The sequence below is a fragment of the Moschus berezovskii genome, chromosome 7, assembly GCF_049115385.1.
Source record: "Moschus berezovskii isolate FMDL1 chromosome 7, NW_MosBer_1.0, whole genome shotgun sequence".
In the NCBI taxonomy this organism is placed as follows: domain Eukaryota; kingdom Metazoa; phylum Chordata; class Mammalia; order Artiodactyla; family Moschidae; genus Moschus; species Moschus berezovskii.
This window is the reverse complement of record NC_142466.1, coordinates 28,633,561-28,648,306: the sequence shown is the minus strand read 5'-3', so window position 1 is coordinate 28,648,306 and position 14,746 is coordinate 28,633,561. Positions and strand designations below refer to the sequence as shown.

General features: G+C 44.5%; 1 protein-coding gene across 1 annotated transcript in view; it reads left to right on the top strand.

Annotated features, from left to right (window-relative positions):
* Positions 1-14,746, top strand: part of MTAP (methylthioadenosine phosphorylase) — a 53,435-nt gene that overhangs the window by 15,643 nt on the left and 23,046 nt on the right. The window contains exon 4 of the mRNA XM_055428144.2: positions 2,767-2,934. Coding sequence (XP_055284119.1) covers positions 2,767-2,934 — 168 coding nt within the window. The remainder of the gene's footprint in view (positions 1-2,766; positions 2,935-14,746) is intronic.

Genomic DNA, 14,746 nt, shown 5'->3' with positions numbered 1-14,746 from the left:
CTCCTGTGTGCTGCTTTCCGTTGGTTAAAAACATCTCAGGTCCAGCCACTGTCAAGAAGGAAGGAATTATTCAGAGCATGAAAATGAAGACCACCCTAAGGTCGGTGCCACACTGCATTTTTGAAACAGAAGTGCCTTTGGTGAAACCAGTGAAACTAAACTTTAGTTTTAGATGGTCACACAGGGTTGGTTTCAGGCAACCTTCTTGTTAATCTGTGGTCATTGCTGGAGAAACACTTAATTTCTTCCAGACTCTTAAGAGAAAGTGGTTGGTGTTGTAGCCCCATAGTGGAGGTTTTATACTCCTCCCAGCTGAACTGAAGTGTGTCGGATTGTGAACCACTGTATGTAGTGGTTCATAACTCCTTTTGATGTTTGAACTTCTATTGAAAATCTAAGAGATTTGGAGACCAGCCTTAGAAAAATGCATGTAGTAGCCTGAGCAGGAGTGAGTACAACTGAGCAGCCAGGCCCGCGAGGCCAATGAGAGTAGTCCACTCTCATTGGTGATTTCAGTTACCCATAGTCAACTGTGGTTCAAACATATTAAATGAAAAATCTAGAAATAATTCATAAGTTTTAATTTCTGTGCCATCCTGCTCCGTCTGCTGGTACCAGGAATCACCCTTTATCCAGCATATCCACCTGTTGTAGGGAAAAAATGCATATATGGACGTCAGTACTCCCTGCATTTTCAGCAGCCACAGGGCGTCTTGTCATGCTTTTCCTGTGGATAAGGAGGGGCTGCTGTACTTTCTAGGCATTCATGGACTTGCACCTTCTGAGAGGCCATTTTTGATCTTGGGGTAAAATCCCTGATATGCTATGCCTGTCTGCAGTTATCGTACAAACTATTTTGATAGTCTTAATTCTGTCGTTAGTGATCAGAAGAGAGAAAGTTATTTCAAAATATAAATATGGAATGATATAAGAGATACTGAGTAACAACCCTGTGGTACTGGTTTTTATTATCTATTTTAACAAATCCCCCCCCCCAAAAAAAAGAATCAGGGCTGAGAGAGCTGAGTGACTTTGGGGTCACACAACTAGTAAGTGGCAGAGCTAGGATTTAAAGCCAGGCAGTTTTACTTCAAAGGCCAAGCTTTAAATCACTATGGTACAAAGTAAGATTTTTGTGTGTCGGTTACTTCCTTGAGAGCCTGCTTTATTGCGTTATTACGTGTGAAGACCACTAGTCTGACACTTAGCCTTGTTATAGTGGAACATTACCCGTGATGTTTGTAGTTTTTCAAGCAGCTCAGGATAACTTTAACTCTGAAATACTGCTTGTAAATTTACCCTCTAATGTGTGATTTTTTTAAAAATAATTTTAGAAATTGGGTTCCCTTCACTGGCTGTTTCCTGGCACACTGGGTGGGTGGGTGTGGGTGGATGTGTGAGAGAGAGGGGGGAAAGAATGTGTGTGTGAGTACTCGGGTTTTTGTCCAATGAATGAACTACTCATGGCAAGTCCAGTTCTAGGCACCAGCAGAGAAGACAGATAAGGGGCTCCCCCTCAGCACTGATGCTAGTGGAAAGATGGGTGTTGAGAGTGGCCAGTGGGTGCCAGGAAGAAAAATAAGGTCAGGGGTAGAGATTGTTGCAGATGCCTGGTCAGGGAAAGCACGCCTCTGGGGAGGTGACGTAGGGGCCAAGCCTGAGCAGGAGTGAGTACAACTGAGCAGCCAGGCCCGCGAGGCCAAGCAGAGGCGGGGCGGGAGAAAGGTGAGGGCTGAAGCGGCCATTTGCAGGCCGGGCCCAGACGACCTGAGGGCCATGGTAAGAAGGTGTTTGGATTTTGTGTGAAGTGTGACAGGAAATGATTAATTGCTGTATGAAATTTGCTGGGGCTGCCACAATAAGAAGCCACAGGCTGAGTGAAACGGGAATTTGTTCCTCACAGTTCTGGAGGCCAGAGGTCCAAGACCAAGGGATCAGCAGGGTTGGTTCCTTCTGAGGTTAGGAGGAAAGGGTCTGTTCCAGGGCCCTCTCTTTGGCTTGTAGAGGACCGTCTTCTCCCAGAATCTTCACATGTTCTTCTCTGTGTGTGTCTGTCCAGATTTCCTTTTATAAGGACACTATTTGTGTTGGAATAGGACCCACCCTAATGACCTCATTTTAACTTAATTACCTCATTAAAGAGCCTGTCTCCAAATACAGTCATGCTGAGATGTACTGGGGGTTAGGACTTCAGCCTAAGAATTTGGAGGGAACATGATTCAGCCCATAACAGTGATGATGTGTGAGGTGACCCATTCTTGGACCATACCTGCTGATGTCGAACACCTGGGAAATCTAGTATTTTAAATGTTTCAAAATTTAAATTTATTTGGGTGATCGGGCAGAAAAGAATAGAGAGATCAAACTGGAAACTTGAGTTTCTATTTCTGTGTGTGTGTGTTTCTTCATTGGCACCTCTTGTTTTGTGCGTTGTGGTTTAGGGGAGACCAGATGCTTCGGATTCTGGGGTATTGGTACCCCATAGGATAGACATGGCATGTCTTCCGGGGAGTGAATCCTAAGTTGGCTGTTACCTACTCTCGATAGGAAAGGCAATATGGAGAGTAAAGTGAGTCTGCACTTTAAAACCAAATAGGTTATACTTAAAGTAGGCCAGTAATTGCCTGACCTGTTTGTGTTCTTCCTCTGCCAAGGAAAGCCCTTTGGTGGAAAGGGCTGGAAGGCACTGCTGTAAATGAGTTTTCTTTTCCAGGAGTGTTGAAATGCCCTGCTCACTCCCCTACCATGTTTATTCTCTTTCCTTAGGCATGGGAGGCAACATACCATCATGCCTTCGAAAGTCAACTATCAGGCGAACATCTGGGCCCTGAAGGAGGAGGGTTGTACACATGTCCTAGTAACCACAGCTTGCGGTTCCTTGAAGGAAGAGATTCAGCCTGGTGATATCATCATTATTGATCAGTTCATTGACAGGTGAGCAGTTACCTAAAATGCTTCAGGCTCCTGTAAGATCATTCCCAGCCCCGGTGGATGGTGTGGGGACTTGGGGGAGAGGCAGCACAGGCCTACAGAAACAAAACAGAATAATCCGCATGAAGTCTCAAGTTCCTGATTCCCAGCTTCAACATTTATCAGTTTGTAACTTTAAAAGATAAGAATTCTTTAAAAAACAAATTACTTCATTTCTTTAGAATTAGGTGTCTAGGCAGTATTTTTTTCCCTGTTGTCTCACAAACTTTATAGTTGATTTGTTCAAATGAAGATGCAAAGAAGCCTGGTTTTCCGTTTTTTTGTCCTTTAGTCTTCCCCACATGCTAGATTTTACTGATTGCATCCTCAAGTGTCAGTTAGTGTCTTCCTCTGTCCCGTGCATTTACCTTATAAAACAGTGCTTAATTCTGGAGGCCTGATCAGAACCAGGTTCGAATTCTTGGCAAGAATCTTTCTGCATCATTATCAGGAGGCACGTAATGTCTGGTTGTCTTTCTGATGTTAAGATCAATAGTTTGTTCATGAACTAGGGGATTTTTTGTTACTGAATTGCACAAGGAATATATAATGTTCCTTTACTAAAATATTAAACAAGAATGGACTGCCAAGAGCCTGGGCTTCGCATTTAGAAGTAGGTGAAGAAATGACGAGAGAGTGGATGGTCTCCTAGGGATCCCATCCACACGCTGCCTTCACCTCCCATTGCTGGTGGGAGTAACCGCCTCCCGGAATGCACTCGATGGAGACAGGTAACGGCACTCTGCTACTTGAGATGGGGAGAAGTACCAGAGGGTAAACCACCCGGTGGCTCCTGTCAGAGTCCCCCATCCAGTCACCCGGACCATCACCTCAGCCCATCCTGTTCTTGCTGCTCACTACACCCTACGCCTCTCCTACCGCATCGGCTACAGGAGGAAAGTTGACTCAATCCTATTCTGTGTCTTCTGCTTTCACGGATTTAAAATGATCTCTAGTCCATCAGGAACATTCTCGAGTGTTTCCTGCTGAAATGAAGCTACTAGCTTGAACCAAATGCAACTGCTTGTTCTATAAGTTAGAAATGGTTGAATATCAGCAGTTTCATGTGACTCAACCTGAGGATAGACTAAAATCATGAACCGCCCCTTTCATTTTTTCCAGTCATTTTTCTGCATCTGACACTACATGTTTTACCATTTCCCCTCTAGAATGTAAACTGTAAGTTACAGACCCCATATATCCTGTTTGCACTTAATCCCCAGCACCCACCACGCTACCTGGCCTCTGATTGTTCAGTCAGTAGTTTTTGAGTGATAGAGTGAACGTGATTGTTCGAAGGGAGAGGGAGGCTGGAGTCTGTTTAGGGAATATCTTGATCAAAATCTCTATGGCTGGCAAAGACGTGTGTTTGGGGGTAATGACTTAAGAAAATGGGTGTAATGTGGTTTTTTAATAATGCAGTACACAAAACTCTAGAATGATGTGGATTTATAAAGTATTATATATGATACTGGAAAGGAAAGTTTGGCTTGGTTACTAAGCCTGGGATTAATTTGTTACTTAAGTGGTGTAACTGTGCACGGTTGTATTTCCCAGATCGTTTTCTCACGTAGTAAATGTAGATGTTTCACATACTGGCTCCCACGAAAGCATTTGGGACACAAAGAGAATAGAAAGAGTGTTGCCATCAGATCTGGTTTCTTCCTGTCTTGACACTTAACTGTGTGACCTTAAAATCTTCTGGTATCGGTTTGCTTCTATGTACCATGTCCATTAACCTGCCTCCTTATTCTTGACTTAGCGAGTGCCTTTAATGGAATCTAGTTTGTGTTACCTGCCCAATAAACACCTTTACTGTGAGTCTGGGCTGGAGTATGTCTACTAGTTAACGTCACTTGGTAAAGACAGAAGAAAAGATCTGTTAAAAGGGAGAATCCCCTGAGTCATTTAGAATGCAATTTCAAATTTTATATTGATTATATAACAGTAACACTTTTTATATGTTAAGTTACATAAGATACTAAAGCTAATTTTACCTATTTCTCTTATACTTTTTTGATGTGACTGCTAGAAAATTTTAAATTACATATGTGACTTGCAAATACTGCTCTTGGAGAGCATCTTATCCGTATTACTGCTGCTGGCTGAGCTGTGTGGTTTCTGTTAGCCAGGCTTGAGAATGTCTTGTCAGAGAATCAAAACTTTTTGCTTTGTGAGAAATGGCCTATGTGTTGTACTGATAGTACTTTATTATTGTAACAGAGTAAATCCTTGTGTGTTGAGGCAGGCACCTCCACTTAACTCCTGTCATCAGGGATGAATGGTGAGCTTGAGGCTGTACTGTTTGTAGACTGAGTGTCCATAGCTGTAACCACAGCCTCAACATGTTGAGTAGAATTGCAACATCCTGCCAAGCTGCACAGTGGACTAGCACTGTGGGGGCAGGAGCGCTGGACTAGAAGGATTCATCCTGGCTCTGTTTGGCCTCAGGCAGATCATTTCACCCATGTGGGCTTTGGTCCTCTCTTCGGAATTATAAGTTGAATTCTATCACGTAAGCTCCTTTTCTTTAAACCATCCATGGGTTCTTCTCCAGGGATTGATCTGGAAACATATATTTGCCTACTGCTGTAACTTTGCCAGCACATCATCTCAGAAACAATGTCCTCATCCTAAAGTGTCTTAAAAGGCTAGAGTGATTGTTTTAATCTCTGACATACATATCACATACATTATGATAGAGAATCAAAAGGGAAGAGTGTGGCTATTCTTTTTTAATAGATGACAGAACTGGAACCTCTTGCTCTCTCTGCCCTCGGTGCTTGCTGCTGCTGCTAAGTCGCTTCAGTCGTGTCCGACTCTGTGCGACCCCCATAGACGGCAGCCTACCAGGCTCCTCCGTCCCTGGGATTCTCCAGGCAAGAACACTGGAGTGGGTTGCCATTTCCTTCTCCAGCCCTCGGTGCTTAGAATAGGGAAAAAAGACGTCAACCTGGCCTCTCACCTATGCCGTGCATGCCTTAGAGGTCATTAAGATTTAAGAGTGACAGGCAGCTTTGATTTTTATGGTTGCTTTTTAAAATCATTAGATTTTTGTAAGCTAAAAATGAAAAATACCCTTGAAAGGTATCTGACAGGCTGAAAGCTCTTTTAGGAAAATAAGATCATTCTCTTCTGAAAATCACTGGGTTTGCTCACGCTACAGTCCAGCCTGTGAAAACTTGAAAGCCTGGGCATGAGAAAAGGGGAATCCTGGGTGTGGCTGACCTGGAGCAGGCAGAACATCAGATAGGTGGGGAGAGGAGTGGTTCCAGTATTTTGGGGTGTGTCCTCTTAGTCCTTCTGTTTCTCAGACATGTGAGGAAATTAACCTTTGCTAACACGCAAAGTGAAAGGAATCATTCATTTGTGATTAGGGCTGCTATATAAAGGAAGATGGATACGGATCTAGCACTTAAAGCTGAAAGGAGGAGTTCTTTTGTCATTTTCCTGTGTGTGTTACACAGCGACAGGTTTCCCAGTGACTCTTCCCTCATCCTGGCTCACATGTGCAGTATTCTTCACAAACCAAAGACAGTAACTCATTCCAGGGACCTGTAAGAGGCTCACCCACCGTAAATGTCCTCAGTGCCTTGGGCCTCCTGACGTACTGGTTTGGTTAATCCCTTTCTTCTGCTTGGTGGAGGGCTCTACTAGCAGAGCCATGAGTCATTTGGCAATTCAGGGTAAAACATGGTTAAGCATGGGGCTTGTTCTGCTTCTTGACCATCATTTAACAGTCCATATGAACTGTGGAGAGAATGTGACTGACCTGACCTTTAATCTGTCTTGAGAGAAAGCTGTGAGGCTATTTCTACTTTAAAAGGATCTTGTAAGGGAGACGCTCCCAAGGTTTGTAATCTGGGGTACTTCTGTGGTACAAGTCTGTGTCTGAGCAGGGCACACCTGGTTCTCACAGTATCAGCACTGGGGAAGCAGGATTTTCTGAGCGAGGGAGAGAAAAGATCTCATAGGAAATCTAGTCCATTCCCCCCGAGAATCTGGCTCTGCTCAGGAAACTGAGACAGCAGTCTGAAAGCTCAGCTACTCTCAGATTTTCACTAGGCTTTTCAAATTGTTTCTCTGTTGTGCTTTACACCTGCCTGCATCCTTATATCTTCTGCTCTCCCGTGTCTATTTGCCACCACCCAGCAGGCACTTGGGACAGTCAGCTGGCTTTGTTTGTTCATTGGTTCTGCTTCCCTCCCTTCCTGCCCTGCTTTGAGCCCAGCAGGATCAGTGATAGGTGTTCTATGGAGCTGGGTCCTCCCTACCTGAGGTTTGGTGATGGCTCCATATAAGACTAACCAAATTCTGAGATGAGACTTAGAAATTTAGAGGCATAGCTATGCATTTACTTGGCTTTTGTTTCATTTTTGCTTTTCAGCCTTGCAGGTGGAGACATAACCATCCCTCACATCCTACCCCACTTTTAAAGCCTGACTTTAGTGATACGTTATAAATGGATTGTAGAGGTGATCTCTGATGACATTTCTGCCACTACAGAGCAAGCAACACTGTTTCCCCACTAGCTGCTTTTTTCAAAGCATGAGGCATTTTGTTGTCTCTTCCTGTTTTCCTTCTGTCGTCCATCCCTGCCATTGTGGACCAGTTAAATACTTCTACAAATTCGTTTGTCTTTGGGTTGGGGGGGAGCTGATTCTATGGCCTTTCACCCCAAACTAGTAACTGTCCACGCCATGGAAGACGCACATGGACAGGGGATTCTAGCAGTTTCCACAAATGACCTTTCTCCTCTTCACCATCAATCCTGATTATTGTCATTGAAGGGAATTCAACTTACACATTTATTAAAGGAACAATTGGATCTGCAGAGTGTTTGGAAAGATGCCCATGTTATATTAGGTTTTAAAAAAATGCAAACTAGTCAGGATCTCTTAAATTGCTTCTGTTTCTACCAGAAATATCTCAGGGTATTTCTGAGGCTGGGTAACATCCATAAGGGTAAGAATAAGATTCTTTCTTTTTTAATAGTGACCTCTTAAGGGGTGTTTTTTGCTTGTTTTTCTAATAATGAGAAAAGTATGACCAAAAAATTAAGATTAAAAAAAGGCAGGAAGTAATTCCTAATGCCAGGTGTTTTCTGCAAAGCGCTATTAACATGCTGGCCTGTGGCCCCCGGTTAGGCTCTGCTAAAAGAATGCGGTAGAAGTCCTGGCTTGGAAGTGAGGACATCCAGAATTGTTTCCTGGCTCTGCCCCCAAATTCCTGTGTCACTTAGTGTCCTCGGCTGCTAAGTGAGGGTGCTGGATTGATTTCTAAGAGTTTTGATGTCCACCCTCTTAAGAGAATTCTTTTCTCGCTGGAGTCGGGAGAGGTTGGGGGTTGGGATAAGCGTTGGCTGGTGATGCAGGCTTACTCATCAGGAAAGTCCCGCTGTAACAGTGGTAAGGGATTATGTCAGTTTCTTTCCCTCTCCCAAAGACACAGCCCTGCCCTGGGCTTCCCCCACCGTGTCACAGTGCAAAGTTCTTCTTCCCCACCCTTGGGGGGTCAGCCTGGGGAGGCTGAGATGTGTACTGATGTCAGTTCCTTAGGCCTTCGGCCTCTTGGGCAGGGGGTGGGTTCTTACCAATAGAAATAGAGGTTTACGATAAAGAATTATACAGGAAACCTTTGCTCAGCTCTTTCTCCCATTCCTGTCCGCAGTTACTTTAAAACCTTTCTGTTCTCTCACAGCTTCCTGCTCATATCCTTCGCTCTTGGTTGAAACGGTTGCCTCTTTACAAGAAAACAGATGTTATTAGGCACAAACACATCATCTTCCTTCACCCTCCCTTTCACCAGTTACTTGCATTCCTGTTTGTCATCATTATGCTGTCCTTGAAGTGGGGCCTCTGCTCCCTGTGTGTGGTTAACTCTTGTCCGTGCTCTGCAACCTGCCTTCTCACTTTCTATCCTTACTCTTGTTTAAAAAGCCTAATAGGCTACCAGTGTCTGAGTTCCTACCGAGTGCCACAAATCAATTAACCTTGTTTATAGCTCAGTTGGTAAAGAACCTGCCTGCAATACAGGAGACCTGGGTTCGATCCCTGGGTCGGGAAGATCCCCTGGAGAAGGAAATGGCAATCCACTCCAGTATTCTTGCCTGGAAAATCCCATGGACAGAGGAGCCTGGTGGGCTACAGTTCATGGGGTCACAAGAGTCAGACACGACTTAGCGACTAAACCACCACCGCATATAAGGATCACTTCCTCAGTTTAAATTGATGTTACTTAAGCTTAGAAATACTGGTCATTTGCTAATATGTGGGACCTATGGGATCTGCATTTGGGCTCATCTCCAAACATTGTGACCTCAGCCACTCCTGATCTGTGGACTTCTCAGGTCTGTCCTCCCCCTTGAGATCCACACTGGCTCCCAGATACAGGACAAGGTCCCAAAGACGTCTCACACTTTGTAATTCAAGTATATGTTATCAGACCAAGTGTATAATATTGTATATTAATACATATATGGACTCTAGAAACATGGTACAGATGAACCTATCTGCAAAGCAGAAATAGAGACACATAGAGCAAAAAGGTATGGACACCAAGGTAGGAAAGGAGAAGTGGGATGAACTGGGAAGTGGGGATTGACATATATCCACTACTCTGCATAAACCAGGTAACTAATGAGAACCTGCTGTACAGCACAGGTACCTCTTAACTCAGTCCTCTGTGGCAGCCTGGATGGGAAAGAAGTCCAAAAAAGAGGGGATGTATGTATAACTCATGCACTTGGCTGTACAGCAGAAACTAACACAACACAGTAAGGCAACTGTACTCCAACAGTTCATTTCAGTTCAGTCGCTCAGTCATGTCCAACTCTTCGCGACCCCATGAATCACAGCATGCCAGGCCTCCCTGTCCATCACCAACTCCCTGAGTTCACTCAAACTCATGTCCACAGAGTCGGTGATACCATCCAGCCATCTCATTCTCGGTCGTCCCCTTCTCCTCCCACCCCCAACCTTTCCCAGCATCAGAGTCTTTTCCAGTGAGTCAACTCGTCGCATGATGTGGCCAAAGTATTGCAGTTTCAGCTTTAGCGTCAGTCCTTCCAATGAACACCCAGGATCGATCTCCCTTAGAATGGACTGGTTGGATCTCCTTGCGGTACAAGGAACTCTCAAGAGTCTTCTCCAGCACCACAGTTCAAAAGCATCAATTCTTCGGCGATCAGCTTTCTTCACAGTCCAACTCTCACATCCATACATGACCATGGGAAAGACCATAGCCTTGAATAGACGGACCTTTGTTGGCAAAGTAATGTCTCTGCTTTTTAATATATTATCAAGGTTGGTCATAACTTTCCTTCCAAGGAGTAAGCGTCTTTTAATTTCATGGCTGCAATCAGCATCTGCAGTGATTTTGGAGCCCCCAAAAATAAAGTCTGACACTGTTTCCACTGTTTTTCCATCTATTTCCCATGAAGGGATGGGACCAGATGCCATGATCTTTGTTTTCTGAATGTTGAGCTTCAAGCCAACCTTTTCACTCTCCTCTTTCACTTTCATCAAGAGGCTTTTGAGTTCCTCTTCACTTTCTGCCATAAGGGTAGTGTCATCTGCATATCTGAGGTTATTGATATTTCTCCCAGCAATCTTGATTCCAGCTTGTGCTTCTTCCAGCCCAGCGTTCCTCATGATGTACTCTGCATAGAAGTTAAATTAGCAAGGTGACAATATACAGCCTTGACGCACTCCTTTTCCTATTTGGAACCAGTCGGTTGTTCTATGTACAGTTCTGACTGTTGCTTCCTGACCTGCATACAGGTTTCTCAAGAGGCAGGTCAGGTGGTCTGGTATTCCCATCTCTTTCAGAATTTTCCACAGTTTATTGTGATCCACACAGTCAAAGGCTTTGACATAGTCAATGAAGCAAAAATAGATGTTTTTCTGGAACTCTCTTGCTTTCTCCATGATCCAGCGGATGTTGGCAATTTGATCTCTGGTGCCTCTGCCTTTTCTAAAACCTGCTTGAACATCTGGGAGTTCACAGTTCATATATTGCTGAAGCCTGGCTAGGAGAATTTTGAGCATGACTTTAGTAGCGTGTGAGATGAGTGCAATTGTGCGGTAGTTTGAGCATTCTTTGGCATTGCCTTTCTTTGGGATTGGAATGAAGACTGACCTTTTCCAGTCCTGTGGCCACTGCTGAGTTTTTCAAATTTGCTGGCATATTGAGTGCAGCACTTTCACAGCATCATCTTTCAAGATTTGAAAGAGCTCAACTGGAATTCCATCATCACCACTAGCTTTGTTCGTAGCGATGCTTTCTAAGGCCCACTTGACCTCACATTCCAAGATGTCTGGCTCTAGGTCAGTGATCACGTTATCGTGACTATCTTGCTCGTGAAGATCTTTTTTGTACAGTTCTTCTGTGTATTCTTGCCACCTCTTCTTAATATCTTCTGCTTCTGTTAGGTCCGTACCATTTCTGTCCTTTATCGAGCCCATCTTTGCATGAAATGTTCCCTTGATATCTCTAATTTTCTTGAAGAGATCTCTTGTCTTTCCTATTCTGTTGTTTTCCTCTATTTCTTTGCATTGATCACTGAGGAAGTCTTTCTTATCTCTCCTTGCTATTCTTTGGAACTCTGCATTCAGATGCTTCTATCTTTCCTTTTCTCCTTTGCTTTTCGCTTCTCTTCTTTTCACAGCTATTTGTAAGGCCTCCTCAGACAGCCATTTTGCTTTTTTGCATTTCTTTTCCATGGGGATGGTCTTGATCCCTGTCTCCTGTACAATGTCACGAACCTCTGTCCAGAGTCAAAAGACTGTTTTTAAAAAGACTGAATTATCCCCCTTGGTTGTCTTCTAACCCACACCTCCCCCCATCCCGAGCTCCCTCCTCTCCACTTGGTAACTTGCTGCATTGGTAATACCATGGCACTGCTGTCCACTGCGTGGTCATTGCTGAGGACCTGTCACCCCTATATCCAGTTGGTCTCCAGGTCGTGCCCCGGTGTGCCCTGAATCCACCCTGTTGTCCATCACCACTGCCATCATCTGGGTTATTAATGTTTCTTAACATTTTTGCTTTTCTCAGCTTGACTCCCTGGTTTTCATATTGCTCCCTGGAAATAGAAAGAAAGACACAATCACAAGAGAGCTGGAAACCAAGCCCAGACATCTGCTGCCTCTGCGAGGGCTTACCCTGAAATCCGTTACTGTAATTTGATGTAATTTTTCTGCGTTCCTTTTGTCATTGATGGTAATGGTCTTTGACGTAAACTTAAAACTGTCTCGTCCCCTTTGAGGTGGTTTCTTCACTGCTTTTGTACTTTGCATCCCTGCTCATTTTTCTTTCCCCAGTGAAGTATTAATGTTTATTATCTGGTCATCTCTGGTCTTTCGAACATGAAGTTATTTATGGATATTTATGAAGAGTTGGGGGGGAATACTGAGTTCTTCCCATCTATGAGATGCTGTTAGGTCCTGGGTAATTAACATGCATATATGTATTACTGGCAGAGATGCTTAGAATCATAAAAGACAATCTGCCACATAACTAAAGTTTTAAATATGCATGCCTTTTCAACCAGCCTTCCCCTTTTGCAATTTGCAATCTTACAAATAATCGCACCAAAGGATGTATTTTTCAATTAGGGGTTCTCCTGAGATAGACTGTTTGGATAGACCTTAAGAGATGTGGGTGGAATCATTTCCCTGGAAAGTTATTACCAACCTAGATAGTATATTAAAAAGCAGAGACATTACTTTGCCAACAAAGGTCCGTCTAGTCAAGGCTATGGTGTTTCCAGTGGTCATGTATGGATGTGAGAGTTGGACTGTGAAGAAAGCTGATCGCCGAAGAATTGATGCTTTTGAACTGTGGTGTTGGAGAAGACTCTTGAGAGTCCCTTGGACTGCAAGGAGATCCAACCAGTCCATTCTAAAGGAGATCAGTCCTGGGTGTTCATTGGAAGGACTGATGCTAAAGCTGAAACTCCAATACTTGGCCACCTCATGCAACGAGTTGACTCACTGGAAAAGACTCTGATGCTGGGAAGGATTGGGGGAGGGAGAAGAAGGGGACGACCGAGAATGAGATGGCTGGATGGCATCACCAACTCGATGGACATGAGTTTGAGTGAACTCCAGGAGTTGGTGATGGACAGGGAGGCCTGGCGTGCTGTGATTCATGAGGTTGCAAAGAGTCGGACACGACTGAGGGACTGAACTGAACTGAACTGAAGCTCCTCATAAGGAGCCCTTGGCACCGCTTTGCTGGTAAATTGACTGCCTGGTGTCCCTGTGTGCTGAGGCTTATGGACACGTTCTGTGCTCCAGGACTGCCTTGGAAGTGTGCAGGTGTGTGACAGGTGTTTCTGCTGTAGGACAAGTGTGTTCTCTCAACTTGTCTGCAACTCAGCATTTCTTCAAAGGAAAACTATTAACAGATAGCAATCTTTGTGTGCAGATTCAAGGGTCTTGATCCTGAAAGAACCTATCAGTCAGTCTTTCTCTGCATTTTGTTCCCTGCTGTGTCTGAAAGTGCCTGGTGTTCTCTCCTTGATGGCCTTGAACTCATTTCCCGTGCCAATACCCACCATAGTTTTGTCTCCTTCACTTTTCCACGGCAGTTTGTTGTTTGTTTTCTAACTTTTCTTATCACATATCCCTTTTTGGGGGGTACCGTTGACTTGAGGCCCACGTACAAGTCACCCGCAGAGGGTGGCAGATGAGAAGTACGGAAGCAGATCTTTGACCAGCAGGGATTACTTGGGCTGAGCACTTGCTTCATGTGTTCTCTGCCTTCACACTGACTGTTTCCCCTTCGTGTCCCCATTTTAAATATGAGAAGACTGATAGGAGACTGAGGTAGACAGAGATCAGGGTGACTTTCCTGCAGGCACACAGCTAGCCAGGGAGTGGTAAAGCCAGCCAGTTGGGCAGTCCCTGAAGTGTATTGCCAGTGGGTGTCCCAGGATGATGGTGGGGTTGGGGGTGAGAATTAGCAGCCCCTTTGCCCCACTAGGAGGGTTCACCAGTTGAAGCAAGAGTTGGAGGCAGACCTTTGGCATCAGATCTTTACTACCAGAGAAATTACACTGTGTTAACCAGGTTAAACCATATGAGCACATGTATTAGCTTCCTTTTGCTGCTGTAACAAATGACCACAAATGCAGTGGCTTAAACAATACAACATTATTAGCTAATTCTGCAGGGTAGGAGTATAACATGGGTTTCAGTGGGCTGAAATCAAGGGCTGAATTCCTTTCTGGAAGTTCAGGAGAATCCCTTTCCTTGTTCGTTGTCACCTGCATTCTTGGCTCCTGGCCCTCTTCCATCTGCAATGGAAGACAACATATGTTCTGGGCATTAGGGTATGGATATTCGGGGGTATGGTAGGACGGAGCCACTGCCCCCAAACTATCATCCTTGGTCTAAGTTGCTTCTAGCAACTGGCTGATCCTTCCTGTGTTCTTCTTGCCCACAGTCTAGAACACTGCTTCACAACGGGTCTAGCCAGTCTGACATTGCCGAAGGCTAATTTTTTCCTATGGCCCAGGAATGTATTTCAGTTCCATTTCCTGATGGAAGGAAAAAGATATCCCATTAAGGCCCCCCTTTATCAGGAAAAGATGCTCCCTTGGGCACTGCTCCAGGTCTAGAGAAATCTGCAGGTGTCTTCCGTTGATGGGCTCCATATGCTTGCTTCTGCTGCGCCTGCATCCATCTGTAAAGTGACTTGTGTGAATCTGTGTGCCGGATGCTTTGTTCCCTCACTGATCCTCAGAGCAATAGTAGTAGTGCTTTGTAAC